The following is a 21,459-nucleotide window of genomic DNA, read 5'->3' as shown; positions in this document are numbered from 1 at the left end:
TTTAGTATGCATGCATACTTCATCAGACAATGGAATGGGGTATAGGGAGCAGAGCTACTTATAGCTGGTGGGCAGCGGTTAAGAATGCAAAGTGATACAAAGTTAGACTCCAATGGCAAAATAGTGAAATAAACAAATTGAAAGAACATTTGGTCTGGATAGCATTTACCTGGGAAACCAATAAAACAGTAACATGTCAGAATGAGGCAATAAATGTTGTCTGTTAATTGCTCTATTGCTGGCAAGTCTGGGTTAAACTAAGGACAGAAGTATTCTCAGAGGTGTTCCTGTCCACCTAATCTACTTTTTAACATGGAACATGCATTATAAACATCATTCTAGTTTGCCATTAGGAAAAAAAAAAACCCCAATCCTTTAAAAGTGGAAGATGGGTTTAGTATATGTAATGAGTAAACAGTCAATATCCCTTATTTGAGTTTATTATTATTATTATCATCATCATCAGGAGAGCCAGTTTGGTGTAGTGGTTAAGTGTCCGGACTCTTATCTGGGAGAACCGGGTTTGATTCCCCACTCCTCCACTTGCACCTGCTAGCATGGCCTTGGGTCAGCCATAGCTCTGGCAGAGGTTGTCCTTGAAAGGGCAGCTGCTGTGAGAGCCCTCTCAGCCCCACTCACCTCACAGGGTGTCTGTTGTGGGGGAGGAAGGTAAAGGAGATTGTGAGCCGCTCTGAGACTCTTCAGAGTGGAGGGCGGGATAGAAATCCAATATCTTCATCTTCTTCATCATCATCATTTAAGCATTGCCCCCCATGGCAAAAAGAAGGGAAGCTATAATGTAGCTAGAAGACAAGAGCTGCCCCATGAAAAAATCCATGTTCATGATTCACTTGTTCATGATTAAACCCACAGAGATTAAATTCAGGATGAAGGGCGGGTCTGGACGCCAGCTCCCCAGCTGCACGCACCGCCAGTCAGACTGTGACTTAACACAGATTGTGACTTAACACAGTGTCCCCGGAACATTGGTCTTAAAGGTGGCGCTGGACTCTTAACTTCGTTCTATTGCTTCAGATCAACACAGCTGCCCACCTCGAACAATGTCCCTGCGGTGAGCTGAGTGCCACCACAGTGAAGTGCAGAAGTCAAGAGTGTTGGGCGCGGGTTCCCAGGGTTCAAATCCCCGCTTCCCATGAACCTGACTGCCCAACAAACCTCCCTCACAGGGCTGCTGTGAAAATAAAATGGAAGAAGGAAGAGAGATCCGCGTGTGCCCCGAAGGAGCTAAAAAAACCCGTCCTGAAGAGCAACGTTCCCTCTAAGCTGCAGAGCCTTGTGAGCAAAAATTCTACTTTGTGACCTACTGGCATTATAAAGTTGTGAGCTGCTGCATCAATTAGTGTGCTCTGGGGTCATCCTTCGTGAGCTAAGACAAAAAATGTGTAAGGTGGAAGGAAGCTAAAAATCTGTGAGCTAGGCTAACTCACCCTGACTCAGCTTAGAGGGAACACTGCTGAAGACAGATCCAAGTAGGGAGCCGCGTTGGTCTGAAGTAGTACAACAAAATAGGAGACAAGTTGCACCTTTAAGATCAAGAACGTAAGTTTTCGTGTGCTCTCTAAGCATGCTTCATCGGACGAGGAATCCGGTACAGCGAGCAAAGCCACACATAGCTGGTAGTCAGTGGCTCAGAACGCAAACTGGTACAGATTTAAAATCCAATCACAGTATAGTAAAATTATCTGGGTTAAACTGCTGAAGACAAACCAGGGGAAGACTTCCACCACCACATCCCAAGATCTCGGCTCTCTGCAAGACTGTCAGGCGGCAGAACTTGCAATTCTTCAGAGAGCCAGCCACCTTGCAGTCGCCTTCCCGGAACCCGCCACTAGGCCGGGCTCCAGAAGGTGATCCAAGCCAGGCGCAGCCACCCCATCCGCTCTTACCTTCCCCCGGGCCATCACTGCCTTCCCGAGCCCGCTCCGCTTCCTGCTCCGGAGTGCTGCGGCTCTTGCGGGGCAAGCGGCGGCCGGCTGTTTCCTGGTCGTTTAGGGGCGGGGCGGTGCCAGGCGGTCCCGGGCATGGCCCTGGCGGCGGAAAAAAAGCAGCCAATGCCTTCCTCCGCGCCCGGCAGCAGGAAAAAGAAACGACGCCTTTCCCAGGAATCGCCTGCATCGCTGCAAATGTTTGCAAATTTAGGCTGCAGGCGCAGGTCCAAAGGTCCGATTGCCCGAGCACGCGGAGACTCGTCGCCTTGCATGTTTTCGTGCGCTCCTTGAATGCACTCTGCAAAGTTTCGACAAGCCCGGGCGGCGGGCGCGTTTCGTTCACACGTGGGTGTGCGCGCCATGATGTCATCCTAGCAAATCTCACTCGGGATTACACGAGGCCGTAAAAGAGCTGCATTGTTGTGCGTGGAAGGGAGACTCGGGGAAGGAGCTCGAGGGAACACGGTTAGGCTCGGTCTTTGGCACGACGCATCTAGAGTCTATTCTCACGTACAGCGGGACACGCGGGAAGAGCTAGATTTTTTTGTTTTTGAACCCTGGAACAAATGGAGTTTGATAAGGAGCTATGTGGTTTCTTAGAAGTAAAGGGGGGAGTATGAAAAAGCAATAGAAAATGAAGATGAAAAGTGGCTTGGTAATCCCCCCCCCTTTCAGTTAGAAAATATTATGGAAATAAGTATGGCATGCTTTTGCTGCCATTAACAGGTTTACAAAACCCAGTGCATTCTATAACAGTTAAGACACACCTCACAATTATCAAATACTTATCGACAAGCCTCAGATTCAGTGGGAGCTCACAGGAGCACAGCTCCTGAACCTTTCTGAGAGTTCTACCTCCTCCTTCTGAGAGTTCCACCTTCTTGTCCACTGAATCATAGGTGCAGCTGCATAACAATCCCTGGATGAGCTCCACCACCTATTTTTCTACAAAACAACCCCTGCTTATAGATGAGATGAGACACAGATTTTCCTGATCTCAACACCTCTTTTCAACAGAATAGCTTACATCTGCCAGCCTCCAGGTGGGGCCTGGTAATATTCCAGAACTATAACTCATCTACAGACTACAGAGATCAGTTCCCATGGAGAAAATGGCTGCTTTGGAGGGTGGATTCTATGGCATTGTACCTTCCTGAAGTTCCTGCTTCTCCAAACCACACCCTCTCCAAACCCTGTCTATTCACCTGTCTAGTCCAAATCACCAGGAGTTTCCCAAGCCGGAGTTGGCAATAGGATTTTCAACTTCCATGTGATGTGTGGTGATCTCCCAGAATTACAATGGATCTCCAAACATCAGAGATCAATTCCCTTAGAGAAAATGGCTGCTTTGGAGGTAGACTTTATGGCATTATGCCTTGTTGAGCCCCCCTCCACAATTCCCACCACAGATCTCCAGAAGTTTTCCAGTCTGGAGTTGGCAGCCCTAGAACCTCACAGCATTTCCAAAAAAAAGGCATGAGGTGGGCATTCTTCTGACTACTTCAGGAATACCATTCAAAATGGCCAAGGAAGAGGGCAGTAAGGAAAGGAGTCCTGCAAGAATCTGAGCTGGTGCACTGGCTCTTACTTGGAGAGAAGAGCTCTCAGATATGTGAGTCCCTGGGGTGCCTGAAAGTTTTACAAGTGATGACCAACAACTTGAATTGGACACAGAAAACATAGGTGTCTTCCTAAGCAAGTACACTGAGAATCCTATTTGTCTACTCCATGGGTCTTACTTCCAGGAAAGTGTTCTCAGATCTCACTAAGTGGAGTTGTTTTAAGATTAGAATAATAGTAGATGTGGTGCAGACTTTGAGACCCTGCAAATTTGAACAGACTTCGGAGGATGGTAGAAGACAGGAGGACCTGGCATGACTTTGTCCATGGGGTCGCAAAGAGTCGGACTCGACTGCAAATGAACAACAAAAGATGTGGTGCAGCTTCTGCCTAGTCTTCAAGGACAGCCCCATGTAGACCGTGCATTGCAGTAGCCTAGTCTTGACATTACAGAAGCATGGATGAGCATGGCCAGATCAGCAGAGTCTAAAAGAAGAGGCTGTTTCTATACAAGAAACTGTAGCAATGAAGCCATTCTCAGAGCTGTATTTACCTGATCTTCAAATAACAAAGTGAGATGTATCTGGAGAAGTGTCCATGCACATGAAAGCTTATACTCAGAAATAATAATAATAATTAAAGGTGCCACTGGACTCAAATTTTGCTCCGTTTTAGGTTGTTACCCTCAGGCAAAAACCTACTGTAATAAAATCCCAATACATTTAATTCAGCTAACCCCCCCCCTCCAATGTTCCCTCTAAGCTGCAGAGTCTTGTGAGCGAAAATTCTACTTTGTGAGCTACTGGTATTAAAGTTGTGAGCTACTACATAAATTAGTGTGCTCTGGGGTCATCCTTCCTGAGCTAAGACAAAAATGTGTGAGGCGGAGGCTAAAAATCTGTGAGCTAGCTCACACTAACTCAGCTTAGAGGGAACACTGCCATCCCTGCCAAAGCGTGTATATTGAGCTCAAGGGACAGACTGAACTGTGAGAGTAGCCAGATGTTTAGCTTTTGCTAAAAGAAATCAGCAACACTGCAACACAGCAAATTTGTCAGGAAGAGAAAAGCAAAGAAAGAAAAGTCTTAATATAGGAAAAGAGATGGGATAACTTCAGCAAGGTCTAGTAATACAAGCTTTTGCATGTCCTAAACCATGTCAGATCACGAGACAGAGCAACGACTTTGCGTTTATAAAAGGTTTGAGACAGAACCGAATTTCATTCCTGCAGGCTAAATCTGGCAACACCACAAGAGAGGAAACTCTGCTATTATCCAGTCAATAGCAGCCTCTTGTGGCCGTAAAGGGACATAGCAGAAAATATCTGTGACTATTTTTGTAGTCTCCAGAATTCAGAAAAAAAATATGCATGTGTTTACTTATTTCATTTATATCCTACCTTAGTCCCAAATGGGGACTCAAAGCAGGTCCTCCGTTTTATCCTCACAACAACCCTCTTAGGTAGGTTAGGCTGAGAGTATGCGACTGGCCCAAGGTCATTCAGCCAGTTTCCTTGACAGAGTGGGGATTCAAACCTGGATCTTACAAGTTATATAACATTTAATGGCTGTGCGTTGCCATGTCAGCTGTGAGGGAAGTAGTGGCTCTCTAATAATGTGATGTTTACTCACAGTGTGTGCTAAATTCAGGTGGGTAGCTGTGTTGGTCTGTGTAGTACAGAAAGTCTGGGAAAGTAAGACTGAAAGAACGAAAAGTTGTCTATCCCAAGGCGACTAAGGCAGATGCGCGCACAAAACCCTTCCTGAAATTTCCCGCTCTTTAACAAATCGTCTCTCAGCAATCCCTAGACGCAAGTTGCGCCTTTAAAACCAACAAAACCAACCAAAGTTTTATTCAGAATGTAAGCTTTCGTGTGCTAGAAGCACACTTCATCAGTTGACATTCTGAATAAAACTTCGTTGGTCTTAAAGGTGCAACATGACTCTTGCTTTGTTCCATTGCGTCAGTCCAACACGGCTGCCAACCTAGATCAGTCCCTAGACGCAACAGCTTTCCACTGAGCATGCGCTCTTTGGCTACGACGCAGTCCTCGCCTTCAGCGCCCCACTGAGCGCGCATGCTCCGTAAATCGTACCGCCCGTACTCGTTGTCGGCTTCAGAGCTCTACTGAGCATGCCCTCTGTTCTCTTTGCCCGCACAGCGTCTTTTAACATGGCAGGCGTGGAGAGGTTGTAGAGAAGGCGCACGCGTGTCGTTGAAAAGTATCCTGCTTCTAAGGTAAGTGAGCTTCAGTGGGAATCACGATCGCGGAGGATATCTTCTCGTCCCGCTGGAGGAATGCGTGTTTTGTCCACCGTTGCCTTCAACACTGAGGGAAGGGTGCAAAATGACAGGATCCCACTCCCCTCTCGGTTCTTCAAGCCCAGATCTGCAAAGCGTATAGTGCAGGGGGTTCGGCTGGAGCTTTGCCTGGGTTCAAGCCAGTTTCCAGATCCTTGCAACGTTCAGACGTAAATGGTAACTGGGTAATTTCCTTCTGAACTTTTGAGGGGGAAGGAGCTTTATCAAGTGAGCCTACTCCTTACGTAGAGATTTGCGGGTCTGGGTAAAAGTCGGATCTACACGGATCTTCATGAATTCATATGATTTTTACATTGAAATGAAATCAAACCACTTTAATCCTGTAGATTCTGTCTTAGACTATAGGCAGGACCACAAAAATCATGCCTCCACGAATTCGTGGCGCCTCAGCAGTGCAAAAACTGGCTTCCAAAGCACGGATCCTCATGAATTCATATGATTTTTATGGTGAAATGAAATCAAACCACCATCATGTTGTAGATCCTCTCTTAGACTATAGGCAGCACCAGAAAAATCATGCCTCCACGAATTGGTGGCGCCACAGCACTGAAAAAACATGTTTCCAAACCACGGATCCTCATGATATTTGCTTTGGGCCACCACAAGATAACCAGCCAATCACATACCATGTCCATGGGCAGATGTTGGACCACAGAAATCATGGATCCACGGCTTCGTGGCAGCACCAGGGACCAAAAACTTACTTTTGGACCACGGATCCTCATGGATCCATGTGATTTTTGCTTCGGATCCCCCCAAGCCCTCCATCCAGTCACATATCATGTCCATGGGCACAGTTTACACCACAGAAATCATGGATCCACTGTTTCGTGGCAGCGCCAGGGACCAAAAACTTGCTTTTGGACCATGGATCCTCATGGATCCACATGATTTTTGCCTTGGATCCCCCCAAGCCATCCATCCAGTCATATATTATGTCCATGGGCACAGTTTACACCACAGAAATCATGGATCCACGGCTTCGTGGCAGTGCCAGGGACCAAAAACTTGCTTTTGGACCACGGATCCTCATGGATCCACATGATTTTTGCCTTGGATCCCCCCAAGCCGTCCATCCAGTCATATATTATGTCCATGGGCACAGTTTACACCACAGAAATCATGGATCCACGGCTTCGTGGCAGCGCCAGGGACCAAAAACTTGCTTTTGGACCACGGATCCTCATGGATCCACATGATTTTTGCCTTGTTTCCCCCCAAGCCATCCATCCAGTCATATATCATGTCCATGGGCACAGCTTACACCACAGAAATCATGGATCCACGGCTTCGTGGCAGCGCCAGGGACCAAAAACTTGCTTTTGGACCACGGATCCTCATGGATCCACATGATTTTTGCCTTGGATCCCCCCAAGCCATCCATCCAGTCATATATCATGTCCATGGGCACAGTTTACACCACAGAAATCATGGATCCACGGCTTCGTGGCAGCGCCAGGGACCAAAAACTTGCTTTTGGACCACGGATCCTCATGGATCCACGTGATTTTTGCCTTGGATCCCCCCAAGCCGTCCATCCAGTCATATATCATGTCCATGGGCACAGTTTACACCACAGAAATCATGGATCCACGGCTTCGTGGCAGCGCCAGGGACCATAAACTTGCTTTTGGACCACGGATCCTCATGGATCCACATGATTTTTGCCTTGGATCCCCCCAAGCCGTCCATCCAGTCATATATCATGTCCATGGGCACAGTTTACACCACAGAAATCATGGATCCACGGCTTCGTGGCAGCGCCAGGGACCAAAAACTTGATTTTGGACCACGGATCCTATTGGATCCATATGATTTGTTCTTTGGATCCCCCAAGCCCTCAATCTAATCACATATCATGTCCATGAGCAGAGTCTGCACCACAGAAATCATGGATCCACGTCTTCGTGGCAGCGCCAGGGACCAAAAACATGATTTTGGACCACGGATCCTCATGGATCCGCATGATTTCTGCTTTGGATCCCCCAAGCCCTCAAACCCATCACATATCATGTCCATGAGCAGAGTCTGCACCACAGAAATCATGGATCCACGTCTTCGTGGCAGCGCCAGGGACCAAAAACATGATTTTGGACCACGGATCCTCTTAGATCCACATGATTTCTGCTTCGGATCCCTCGAACCCTCCATCCAGTCACATATCATGTCCATGAGCAGAGTCTGCACCACAGAAACCGTGGATCCACATCTTCGTGGCAGCGCCAGGGACCAAAAACATGATTTTGGACCATGGATCCACATGATTTCTGCTTTGGATCCCTCAAACCCTCCATCCAGTCACATATCATGTCCATGAGCAGAGTGTGCAACACAGAAATCGTGGATCCATGTCTTCGTGGCAGCGCCAGCGACCAAAAACTTGCTTTTGGACCACGGATCCTCATGGATCCACGTGATTTTCACTTCGGATCCCTCCAAGCCCTCCATCCAGTCACATATAATGTCCATGGGCAGTGTTTACACCACAGAAATCATGGATCCACAGTTTCGTGGCAGCGCCAGGGACCAAAAACTTGGTTTTGGACCACGGATCCTCATGGATCCACATGATTTCTGCTTTGGATCCCCCCAAACCCTCCATCCAGTCACATATCATGTCCATAAGCAGAGTGTGCAACACAGAAATCGTGGATCCATGTCTTCGTGGCAGCGCCAGCGACCAAAAACTTGCTTTTGGACCATGGATCCTCATGGATCCACGTGATTTTTGCTTTGAACCCCCCCAAGCCCTCCATACAGCCACATGTCATGTCCATGGGCATAGTTTGCACCATAGAAATCGTGGATCCGTGGCTTCGTGGCAGCGCCAGGGACCAAATACTTGCTTTTGGACCACGGATCCTCATGGATCCACGTGATTTCTGCTTCGGAACCCCCAAGCCCTCCATGCAATCACATATCATGTCCATGGGCAGAGTTTCCACCACAGAAATCATGGATCCACAGTTTCGTGGCATCGCCAGAAATCAAAAACTTGGTTATGAACCACCGATCCTCATGGATCCACTTGATTTTTGCCTTGGATCCCCCCAAGCCCTCCATATAGTCTTATATCATGTCCATGGGCAGAGTTTTCACCACAGAATTGGTCGATCCACGGCTTCGTGGCAGCGCCAGGGACCAAAACTTGCTTTTGGACCATGGATCCTCATGGATCCACATGATTTTTGCGTTGGATTCCACCATGATTTTTGGCAGACCTTGCACCACAGGAATGACAGGTCCATGGCTTTGTGCCGGTACCAAGGAGCCAAAATATGGTTTTGAAGTGCGGATCCTTCTTGATCTTAAAGTTATTTGCGTTGGATCAAGGAAAACTCGACATTATACCACATGTAACATCCATGGTCATAGCTTGCTGAACAACTATCACACATTCACAATTTTATTGTTCACCACACTCATTATCCATCCAGATGTCACGTCTATGTCCAGCGTTTGCAAAATACAAATTGGATTTCGAGTACCTTGTATGATGTCACAGTGTGGTTACATACTTTGAAACACTTAATCTTCATGAGTTCTGTGACTTTTCATTTTTGAGTAGTTGGGCTCATCATGCATGGTCCCCCTGAGGTTTCTTTCACATCACACAGCACGTCCATGACCACAGAATAACCCACGAAAACCTCAGAACACTGCCAAGATGCCAAACACTGCTTCAGCTACTTTGAGGCTTGTGCATTATGACATCACACCAATGTCTACAGGATGACCAAACAAAAAAAATCTGTAATGTCTCTAACTTATCAAGGACACCACAGTCACATGAGAAATCAAAATCATGTCCATACCTTTCACTGTAAATAACTGCATTCTGAACTTTCTGATGCCACTGAGTTGCAAACTATCCAAGGCAGATATTGTAATGGTCTTATCTTTGACTTCAAAACATCTTGCTCACTAGATAGAGGCCACCAAATTAGAATAATGGAATCATAGAGTTGGAAGGGACCCCCAGGGTCATCTAGTCCAACCCCCTGCACAATGCAGGAAACTCACAAACATCTCCCCCTAAACTCACAGGATCTTCATTGCTGTCAGATGGCCATCTAAGCCTCTGTTTAAACACGTCCAAGGAAGGAGAGCCCACCACGTCCCGAGGAGGAAGCCTGTTCAACTGAGAAATTGCTAACGATCAGGAAATTCTTCCTGATGTTGAGCCGAAACCACTTTTGATCTCAACCGCTTCTGGTCCTACCTTCCAGGGCCACAGGAAACAATTCCACACAAGGCAAACACAATTTATCACCAAAAACCAAGTGTCCACATCATGTTCAGTGATTGTGTCACTTTACTCTGCTGTGGTTAGGACCCTACCAGACTACTGCGTTCATTTTGGGGCACCACAGGTTAATAACAAAATATGTCCAGAGGAGGGCAATGGAGATGATGAGGGACATGGAGACCAAGTCCTATGAGGAAAGATTGAAGGAGCTCGGTCTGTTTAGCTTGGAGAGGAGACAACTGAGGGGTGATATGATCACCATCTTCAAGTACTTCAAGGGCTGTCATATAGCGGATGGTGTGGAATTGTTTTCTGTGGCCCCAGAAGGTGGGACCAGAACCAATGGGTTGAAATTAAATGAAAAGAGTTTCCAGCTCAACATGAGGAAGAACTTCCTGACCGTTAGAGCGGTCCTCAGTGGAACAGGCTTCCTCGGGAGGTGGTGGGCTCTCCTTCCCTGGAGGTTTTTCAACAGAGGCTAGATGGGCATCTGACAGCAATGAAGATCCTGTGAATGTTGGGGAAGGTGTTTGTGAGTTTCCTGCATTGTGCAGGGAGTTGGACTAGATGACCCTGGAGGTCCCTTCCAACTCTATGATTCTATACAATTCTATTATTTTAGTGTAGAACAGGGGTGGCCAACAGTAGCTCTCCAGAAGTTTTTTGCCTACAACTCCCATCAGCCCAGCAAGCATGGCTGATGGCTGGGGCTAATGGGAGTTGTAGGCAAAAAACTTCTGGAGAGCTATCGTTGGCCACCCCTGGTGTAGAATGTCAATTTGGGGACACTGCTAAACCAGGAATAAAGGTCTACTGTGAAATTGTTTTCCAAGACTCCTATCTTTTCATAAGAGGACCCATGAGGATCCGTGCCTCAAAATCATGTTCTGGATCCATGGTGCTGCCACGAAGCCATGGATCCATTATATCTGTGGAGCAAGCTCTTTCCATGGACACAACATGAGATTGGATGGTGAGCTTGGGATGAGCCAATGCAGATATCATGAGGATCCATGAGGATATGTGCTTCAAAGCCATGTTTTCGCTCCATGATGTTGCCACAATGCCAAGGATCCATGATTTCCAGGGTGTAAACTCATGAGGATCCATGGTGCAAAACCAAGTTCTTCTTCCATGGTGCTGCCACGAAGCCGTGGATCCATGATTTTTGTGGTGGAAGCTCCGCCCATAGACATGATATGCGATTGGATGGTGAGGTTGGGGGAATCCAAGGCAAAATTCATGAGGATTCATGAGGATCCGTGGTCCAATACCAAGTTTTTGGTCTCTGGCACTGCCACGAAGCTGTGTATCTATGATTTCTGTGGTGCAAGCTTTACCCATGGACATGATATGTGATTGGATAGTGAGCTTGGAGTGGCCCAAAGTAAAAATCATGAAGATTCATGAGGATCTGTGTTCCAAAAGCAAGTTTTTGGTCCCTGGCGCTGCCATGAAGTTGTGAATCCACAATTTCTGTGCTGCAAACTCTGTCCATGGGCATGATATGCGACTGGATGGAGGGCTTGGGGGGCTCCAAAGCAAAAATCATGTGGATCCATGAGGATCAGTGGTCCAAAAGCAAGTTTTTGGTCCCTGGCGCTGCCACAAAGCTGTGGATCTATGATTTCTGTGGTGCAAACACTGCCCATGGACATGATAAGTGGCTGGATGGAAGGTTTGGGGGGATCCGAAGCAGAAATCATGTGGATCCATAAGGGTCCGTGGTCCAAAATCAATGTTTTGGTCTCTGGCGCTGTCACGAAGACGTGGATCCATGATTTCTGTGGTGCAGACTCTGCTCATGGACATGATATGTGATTTGATTGAGGGCTTGGGGGATCCGAAGCAGAAATCATGTGGATCCATGAGGATCTGTGGTTCAAAACCAAGTTTTTGGTCTCTGGCGCTGTCTTGAAAACGTGGATCCATGATTTCTGTGGTGTAAACTGTGCCCATGGACATGATATGTGGCTCTATGGAGGGCTTGGGGGGATTCGAAGCAAAAATCACGTGGATCCATGAGGATCCGTGGTCCAAAATCAAGTTTTGGTCCCTGGCGCTGTCACGAAGACGTGGATCCATGGTTTCTGTGGTGCAGACTCTGCTCATGGACATGATATGTGATTTGATTGAGGGCTTGGGGGATCCGAAGCAGAAATCATGTGGATCCACGAGGATCCGTGATTCAAAACCAAGTTTTTGGTCCCTGGCGCTGTCTTGAAAACGTGGATCCATGATTTCTGTGGTGTAAACTGTGCCCATGGACATGATATGTGGCTCTATGGAGGGCTTGGGGGGTCTGAAGCAGAAATCACGTGGATCCATGAGGATCCGTGGTTTATAACCAAGTTTTTTATTTCTGGAACTGCCACGAAGCCGTGGATCTATGATTTCTGTGTTCTAGACTCTGCTAATAGACATGATACGTGATTCAATTGAGGGCTTGGGAGGATCTGAAGCAGAAATCATGTGGATCCATGAGGATCCGTGATTCAAAACCAAGTTTTTGGTCCCTGGCGCTGCCATGAAACCATGGATCCATGATTTCTGTGGTGTAAACTGTGCCCATGGACATGATATGTGGCTGTATGGAGGGCTTGGGGGGATCCGAAGCAGAAATCACATGGATCCATGAGGATCCGTGGTCCAAAAGCAAGTTTTTGGTCCTTTGCGCTACCACGAAGCTGTGGATCCACGATTTCTGTGGTGCAGACTCTGCTCATGGACATGATATGTGACTGGATGGAGGGCTTGGGGGATCCAAAGCAGAAATCATGCGGATCCATGAGGATCCGTGGTCCAAAATCAAGTTTTTGGTCCCTGGCGCTGCCACGAAGTCGTGAATCCATGATTTCTGTGGTGCAGACTCTGCTCATGGACATGATATGTGACTGTATGGAGGGCTTGGGGGATTCGAAGAGAAATCATGTGGATCCATGAGGATCTGTGGTCCAAAAGCAAGTTTTTGCTCCCCGGTGCTGCCACGAAACAGTGGATCCATGATTTCTGTGGTGTAAACTGTGCCCATGGACATGATATATGACTGGATGGATGGCTTGGGGGGATCCAAGGCAAAAATCATGTGGATCCATGAGGATCCGTGGTCCAAAATCAAGTTTTTGGTCCCTGGCGCTGCCACGAAGCCGTGGATCCATGATTTCTGTGGTGTAAGCTGTGCCCATGGACATAATATATGACTGGATGGATGGCTTGGGGGGATCCAAGGCAAAAATCATGTGGATCCATGAGGATCCGTGGTCCAAAAGCAAGTTTTTGGTCCCTGGCGCTGCCACGAAGCCGTGGATCCATGATTTCTGTGGTGTAAACTGTGCCCATGGACATGATATATGACTGGATGGACGGCTTGGGGGGATCCAAGGCAACAATCATGTGGATCCATGAGGATCTGTGGTCCAAAAGCAAGTTTTTGGTCCCTGGCGCTGCCACGAAGCCGTGGATCCATGATTTCTGTGGTGTAAACTGTGCCCATGGACATGATATATGACTGGATGGACGGCTTGGGGGGATCCAAGGCAAAAATCATGTAGATCCATGAGGATCCGTGGTCCAAAAGCAAGTTTTTGGTCCCTGGCGCTGCCACGAAGCCGTGGATCCATGATTTCTGTGGTGTAAACTGTGCCCATGGACATGATATATGACTGGATGGACGGCTTGGGGGGATCCAAGGCAAAAAATCATGTGGATCCATGAGGATCCGTGGTCCAAAATCAAGTTTTTGGTCCCTGGCGCTGCCACGAAGCCGTGGATCCATGATTTCTGTGGTGTAAGCTGTGCCCATGGACATAATATATGACTGGATGGATGGCTTGGGGGGATCCAAGGTAAAAATCATGTGGATCCATGAGGATCCGTGGTCCAAAAGCAAGTTTTTGGTCCCTGGAGCTGCCACGAAGCCGTGGATCCATGATTTCTGTGGTGTAAACTGTGCCCATGGACATGATATATGACTGGATGGACGGCTTGGGGGGATCCAAGGCAAAAATCATGTGGATCCATGAGGATCCGTGGTCCAAAAGCAAGTTTTTGGTCCCTGGAGCTGCCACGAAGCCGTGGATCCATGATTTCTGTGGTGTAAACTGTGCCCATGGACATAATATATGACTGGATGGATGGCTTGGGGGAATCCAAGGCAAAAATCATGTGGATCCATGAGGATCCGTGGTCCAAAAGCAAGTTTTTGGTCCCTGGTGCTGCCACGAAGCCATGGATCCATGATTTCTGTGGTGTAAACTGTGCCCATGGACATAATATATGACTGGATGGACGGCTTGGGGGGATCCAAGGCAAAAATCATGTGGATCCATGAGGATCCGTGGTCCAAAAGCAAGTTTTTGGTCCCTGGCGCTGACACGAAGCCGTGGATCCATGATTTCTGTGGTGTAAACTGTGCCCATGGACATGATATATGACTGGATGGATGGCTTGGGGGGATCCAAGGCAAAAATCATGTGGATCCATGAGGATCCGTGGTCCAAAAGCAAGTTTTTGGTCCCTGGCGCTGCCACGAAGCCGTGGATCCATGATTTCTGTGGTGTAAGCTGTGCCCATGGACATAATATATGACTGGATGGATGGCTTGGGGGGATCCAAGGCAAAAATCATGTGGATCCATGAGGATCCGTGGTCCAAAAGCAAGTTTTTGGTCCCTGGCGCTGCCACGAAGCCGTGGATCCATGATTTCTGTGGTGTAAACTGTGCCCATGGACATGATATATGACTGGATGGACGGCTTGGGGGGATCCAAGGCAACAATCATGTGGATCCATGAGGATCTGTGGTCCAAAAGCAAGTTTTTGGTCCCTGGCGCTGCCACGAAGCCGTGGATCCATGATTTCTGTGGTGTAAACTGTGCCCATGGACATGATATATGACTGGATGGATGGCTTGGGGGGATCCAAGGCAAAAATCATGTAGATCCATGAGGATCCGTGGTCCAAAAGCAAGTTTTTGGTCCCTGGCGCTGCCACGAAGCCGTGGATCCATGATTTCTGTGGTGTAAACTGTGCCCATGGACATGATATATGACTGGATGGACGGCTTGGGGGGATCCAAGGCAAAAAATCATGTGGATCCATGAGGATCCGTGGTCCAAAATCAAGTTTTTGGTCCCTGGCGCTGCCACGAAGCCGTGGATCCATGATTTCTGTGGTGTAAGCTGTGCCCATGGACATAATATATGACTGGATGGATGGCTTGGGGGGATCCAAGGTAAAAATCATGTGGATCCATGAGGATCCGTGGTCCAAAAGCAAGTTTTTGGTCCCTGGAGCTGCCACGAAGCCGTGGATCCATGATTTCTGTGGTGTAAACTGTGCCCATGGACATGATATATGACTGGATGGACGGCTTGGGGGGATCCAAGGCAAAAATCATGTGGATCCATGAGGATCCGTGGTCCAAAAGCAAGTTTTTGGTCCCTGGAGCTGCCACGAAGCCGTGGATCCATGATTTCTGTGGTGTAAACTGTGCCCATGGACATAATATATGACTGGATGGATGGCTTGGGGGAATCCAAGGCAAAAATCATGTGGATCCATGAGGATCCGTGGTCCAAAAGCAAGTTTTTGGTCCCTGGTGCTGCCACGAAGCCATGGATCCATGATTTCTGTGGTGTAAACTGTGCCCATGGACATAATATATGACTGGATGGACGGCTTGGGGGGATCCAAGGCAAAAATCATGTGGATCCATGAGGATCCGTGGTCCAAAAGCAAGTTTTTGGTCCCTGGCGCTGCCACGAAGCCGTGGATCCATGATTTCTGTGGTGTAAACTGTGCCCATGGACATGATATATGACTGGATGGATGGCTTGGGGGGATCCAAGGCAAAAATCATGTGGATCCATGAGGATCCGTGGTCCAAAAGCAAGTTTTTGGTCCCTGGCGCTGCCACGAACACGTGGATCCACGATTTCTGTGGTGCAACATCTGCCCATGGACATGATATGTGATTGGCTGGTTATCTTGGGGTGGCCCAAAGCAAAAATCATGAGGATCCATGAGGATCCGTGGTTTGGAAACATGTTTTTTCAGTGCTGTGGCGCCACAAATTCGTGGAGGCATGATTTTTCTGGTGCTGCCTATAGTCTAAGACAGGATCTACAACATAATGGTGGTTTGATTTCATTTCTCCATAAAAATCATATGAATTCATGAGGATCCGTGCTTTGGAAGCCAGTTTTTGCATTGCTGAGGCGCCACGAATTCGTGGAGGCATGATTTTTGTGGTCCTGCCTATAGTCTAAGACAGGATCTATAGGATTAAAGTGGTTTGATTTCATTTCAATGTAAAAATCATATGAATTCATGAAGATCCGTGTAGATCCGACTTTTACCTTTTTCCGAGATTTGCCAGCTAAATTTCTATCTGTCAGGCAACGGTTTAGTCATTTGGAGCATTTTTATCCTGCCCTCCCTCCAGGGAGCTCAGGCAAGCATACATGGTTCTTCCCTTCTTTGTTTTATCCTCACAACAACAACCCTGTGAAGTAGGATAGGCTGAGAGAGAAAGAATGATTGGCTTCAGGTCACCCAGGGAGCTTCCATGGCAGAGTGAGGATTTGAACCTGGGTTTCCCTGGACCTAGTCCAGTGCCTGAACCACTATACTAGACTGGGTCAGAAGTAGCTCAGGTGAGTGACCTCCGCCCTCCCCACCCCCATGGCTCAATGAGCCAGCACTGCAGGGTCACTGAGTTCTGACCCAGCAATGGGTTTTGGCTCACTCATTGCCTCCTACTGGGAATGGCTCAGAAGGCAAATGGTGAAAGGATCATTGTTGTTCCTGAAGGATCTGAGCCAAGCAGGCCCTGAAGGGGTGACACAATTGCTGAGACTCGGCCTGGCTCGCTCCTGGCAGCCCTCTAGGCAACAGTAAATTAAAACAGTAATCAGTAAATGAACTGGCCAATCCACCCCTGACTACATGAGTTCAGTCTAGGGATGCAGGCTGCTTGCTATCCATGACCTTTGGGAGCAGAGCATAGAGCTGACATGATGTCACACTATGTGTTGATGTTGCTTCCTGTTGAAAATCCTGATAGCACTCCAGCACATCAGCCAGTGCAAGCATTTTTAGATTGTTGGTTGCAGGGGGTTTGGGGTAGAAAAAGCCCGGCAGGAACTCATCTGCATATTAGGCTGCACCCCCTGATGTCATCATTGTTTCACACAGGGCTTTTAAAAGGAAAAGCCCAGCAGGACCTCATTTGCATATTAGGCCCCACCCCCTGCCACCAAGCCAGCAGGGACTGTGTTCCTGCGTGTTCTTGCTCAAAAAAAGCCCTGATTGGTTGACACACTGATGTCATGGCCAGATTTTTGACATAGCGCAACCTCCTTTCTACCCCCAGCTGTTCTCCTGATAGTTCCAGAGGTGAGGGCAGGTGGCGGGGGGCAGCAGTTGGAGAATGACCACCCAAATCAGGCAACTAGCATCCCTGGTGTGTGTACAAGAAAATTTAGAGAGCCTTCAAAATGCTGGTTCATAGAACTAATTTTCTTAAATGTGCCATATGGTTTTTTTCAAGACTCTTCTTTCACTCATTTTTCCAGGTTTCTATCCCAACCTCATTCCAAGGAGGTTCAATAGGATGTGCTGATCCCATTGTTTCACAATATTATAAGTTAGACTGGGTGGGGTGGGGTGGGGAGAGAAAGAGAGATAGGCCTGATCAGGGTCTTGAAACTGCGTCTCTCCAGTCCAACACTATAGCTTCTACACCAGGCTGAAAAATGCCCTGTTTTTGCTAATGCCTGTACATGGACATGTTATCCCTCCCTTTAGGTCCCTGGCAGTGAGGACCAGGCCACTTGGTGTCAGGGATAGAGGATGAACTTCTCCTTATCACAATAGTGTTCTCAAACCTAAGGCTTTATTTTTTCCTCACAGGAGTGAAAGCTAACACTGCATTTGGACAGGGGGTTCTATTCTGGGCTGACCCTGCCCATAGTGGCTCACAGTGACTGCAGCCATGAAAAAATTCAGCCTGCTTTTACCCCAAAAGCCCAATATTGGGATCTGGTCCTTCAGCACTTTAAAATGTGATTTGATGTATCTACTCAAGCCTGAACTGTTACAATTCTAACAATTTCATCTTTGCCTCAGTCCCCACCGCCCCCCACAACTACATATTTATTTACATTTTGAATTTTAAAATTTTTGTTCTCCACTTATCCCCTAGTTTTAAAAAAGGGCTTAAAATTAATTAATTTCTTTAGAATACTACCATTATTACATTTATGTGCCTCTTTCTGGTTTTCAAGTGCAATCTGACTTTTATTTGTTCTTAAGGTGGGGTGAGAAAACCATTTTCTCCTACTTTTTACCATTGTTTGTACTGAGGACATTATGAGAAACCTGAAGTTGCTGAGAACACAGGAGTGCCATGCCAGCCAGGTTTTTGGAAGTCCACAGGGTTTCTCTCTCCGTCTGAACCGAGGGACATTATTAATCAGCTCAGAATATGGAATTGTGGAACTGGATCCTCTCACACAGGAGGTGAGGTACTTTTTTTTTTGTAAAGTTGTTTTTATGTTCTACAGTCTCCCCAACCTTGTTGAGCTTGTGGTATTTTAAGAATATTCAGTGGGTACCATCACAAAATGGTTCCCTGGGTGGGTGGAGGGCTAGGACCAATCACAAAATATTGAGAAGTTCTGTACTGACAGTGGAGGTGGCTGTTTCTGTATGACACTCCTTGTAGACACAAAGGTCTTTTGGGCTCATCTGAAGCATTTTCTGCTCCAACAAAGTGAAGGAAGCCAGGAGTGGCTGAGCTTCAGGGAACAAGAAAGTGAGCATCAGGAAATGCATCAGCAGGTGCCATATTGTGGGGGGCAGGACGCTGTTCTGACAACTTTTACTCTATCCATAGCTGTGAAGCTAAAGTTATATGTTGCTGATTGCATTTGCTGTTGCCTGTAATGATTACCTGGGTTGTCTGAAGGAATGATCTCTGTAGGTATATTTAGACATAAGATGCTTATAAATGATGTCATTTCAAATGACATTATGAATATTTTGGGGATTTCTTGGTTTAGTCATCATTATTGTTTCTCATTGCCCTTTGTTTTGTCTGTTTATAGGTCACAAATGAAATTTCTCTGACAGCAGAGAGGTTTCTGCCAGAAGATGGAAGTGGACGCATTGTGGGAATTGAGGATTTGCCTGACCAAGAGTCGGTGTGTGTCGCTACAGCCACTGGAGATGTTATCCTGTGCAACCTGAACACAAATCAGGTATGCTGCAATGGCAGGAACTACAGAACCTCCAGAACTACTAAAGGAAGACCAGAATTCTAACCAGTGTGATCTAATTGGGCTTCATTTGAAATAGTGGCTTTTAAGGAGTTTGAAGACTCTCCCCTCCATTTTTAAAAATTAGTGGCTTATTTAAATTTATAGGAAAAATGATATATACATTGTCTACCTTGTATATACTTAATTGTGGCCATAATATAAGAAGCCACATGCTCCCATCACATGTACGTTTGGAGCCAGATTAATATATCTCTTTTTTTCCTTCTTTTAAAATACAACCCCCCCCCCCCCAAAAAAAAAGCACTAGAAGAGGGTAGTCCATTTTAGACTGGAAGGAAGGTGGCATGCTATAGCTCAGAGGTGGCCAAACTTGTTTAATGTAAGAGCCACATAGAATAAATGTCAGATGTTTGAGAGCCAGAAGGAAGGAAGGAAAATAGAAAGAAAGGTGGAAAGAAAGCAAATAGGAGGGAGAAGTGGAAAGAAAGCAATTTTAATTTTAAATGCATTCTCTAAGCCACCAGGTGGCTTAGCTTGAAGAAGTGATTTAAAGAAACAAATACATTCCCCAAGCCAGTTGACAGGGCAGTGAAAGCTTTGAGAGCCACACAATATGTGTGAAAGAGCTACATGTGGCTCCTGAGCCACAGTTTGGCCACCCTGGTGTAGCCTGATCTTGTCAGGTCCCAGAAGCTTACCAGGTTCAGTTCTTGAATGGGAGACTGACAAGGAAGGCTCTGCAGAGAAAGGCAATGGCAAACCACCTCTGCTTCTCATTTGCCTTGAAAGCCCCTTGCTTGGGATGCCATAGGTCAGTTGTGACTTGATGGCTCATATGTACATCCTTTAGACTAAAACAGATGTGTACCCCAGATGTGGACCGCAGTCATTAGTTAAAGGCCATTGAACATCCTGTAGACTAAAGCAGATGTGGACCGCAGATGTGGACTGCAGTCATTAGTTAAAGGCCACTGACTTAATTTTATGAAGTAAAAGAAAGACCATGGTAACATGTAGGGATTTGGAGGCTGACACCAAATGGAGTAGCATTGATCAGACACGTGTCAGCCATTTGAGGGTTTTCTGGGAGCATCATCTGCTTAAGTTCAGTGTGTGGCTGCTGCTAAAAGGTCAGGAGCAGGGCCAGCACAAGAAGGCGGCAACCTGTTGTCTTTCCTCCTTTGCAGGTAGAGTGTGCCGGGAGTGTGGACAGTGGTCTAACAGTAATGAGCTGGAGTCCAGACCAAGAGCTTGTTCTCCTGGCGACAGGTACAGAGCAAAGTTTTCAAGTGGATATGGTTGATCAACTTTCTTACCTTTGGGTCCAGAGTGGTTGTTAGCACTGGCTGCTTAAAAAACAGGATTTGCTAAAAACAAACAAAAAAAACCAGCCTTAGCAATGCATTCTGCTTCCCCTTTCTAACAAGAATTTCTCTCCTCCACCTTCTCTAGTTTGCTTTAAACATCATTTAATGTTACAGGCACTCCAAAACCTACCTGGGTCAAGCTGGTTCTCTACTTAACCAAAGTTTATTTCAAACTCTGGTAAAGAAGGATATCTGTTCAGCATTCAACCATGGTTCTTTTCATTAACACTGCATATTTAAGGTGCCCTGGCCTGGATGGCCACAGCTAGCCCTATCTTGACAGATCTCAGAAGCTAAGCAGGGTTGGCCCTGGTTAGTATTTGCATGAGAGACCAGCAAGGAAGTCCAGGGTTGCCATGCAGAGGCAGGCAATGGCATCCTCTCTCTGTTCATTCCTTGCCTTGAGAATTCCATGAGGGGTTGCCATGCCAGCTGCAACTTGAAAGCATTTTACATACACACATGCACACATACTTAAGGTAAACTAGACAAAGTGGTATAGGTAATTTTGCTCAGGTGGGATGGAGAAGAAGCATACTCGTTCAAGATCAGCTCTTGATTTGCAAACCAGAGATACCATTACATCTGGATTTGTAGGACTTAAGAAGACTGCAGATTTATACCCCACCCTTCTCTCTTAATTAGAGACTCAGAGTGGCTTACAATCTCCTATATCTTCTCCCCCCACAACAGACACCCTGTGAGGTGGGTGGGGCTGAGAGGGCTCTC

At 46.9% G+C, this 21,459-nt stretch overlaps 1 protein-coding gene across 1 annotated transcript in view; it reads left to right on the top strand.

The window, feature by feature from the left end:
• The first annotated feature begins 5,654 nt into the window (after positions 1 to 5,654).
• The window catches only part of ELP1 (elongator acetyltransferase complex subunit 1), a 62,133-nt gene continuing 46,328 nt past the window's right edge, over positions 5,655 to 21,459 (top strand). Inside the window, exons 1-4 of the mRNA XM_060236983.1 lie at positions 5,655 to 5,747; positions 18,396 to 18,602; positions 19,190 to 19,342; positions 20,551 to 20,632. Coding sequence (XP_060092966.1) covers positions 18,453 to 18,602; positions 19,190 to 19,342; positions 20,551 to 20,632 — 385 coding nt within the window. The 5' untranslated portion in view covers positions 5,655 to 5,747; positions 18,396 to 18,452. The remainder of the gene's footprint in view (positions 5,748 to 18,395; positions 18,603 to 19,189; positions 19,343 to 20,550; positions 20,633 to 21,459) is intronic.

Source organism: Heteronotia binoei, chromosome 4, assembly GCF_032191835.1.
Source record: "Heteronotia binoei isolate CCM8104 ecotype False Entrance Well chromosome 4, APGP_CSIRO_Hbin_v1, whole genome shotgun sequence".
NCBI lineage: Eukaryota > Metazoa > Chordata > Lepidosauria > Squamata > Gekkonidae > Heteronotia > Heteronotia binoei.
This window is presented reverse-complemented; position numbering and strand designations above follow the sequence as displayed.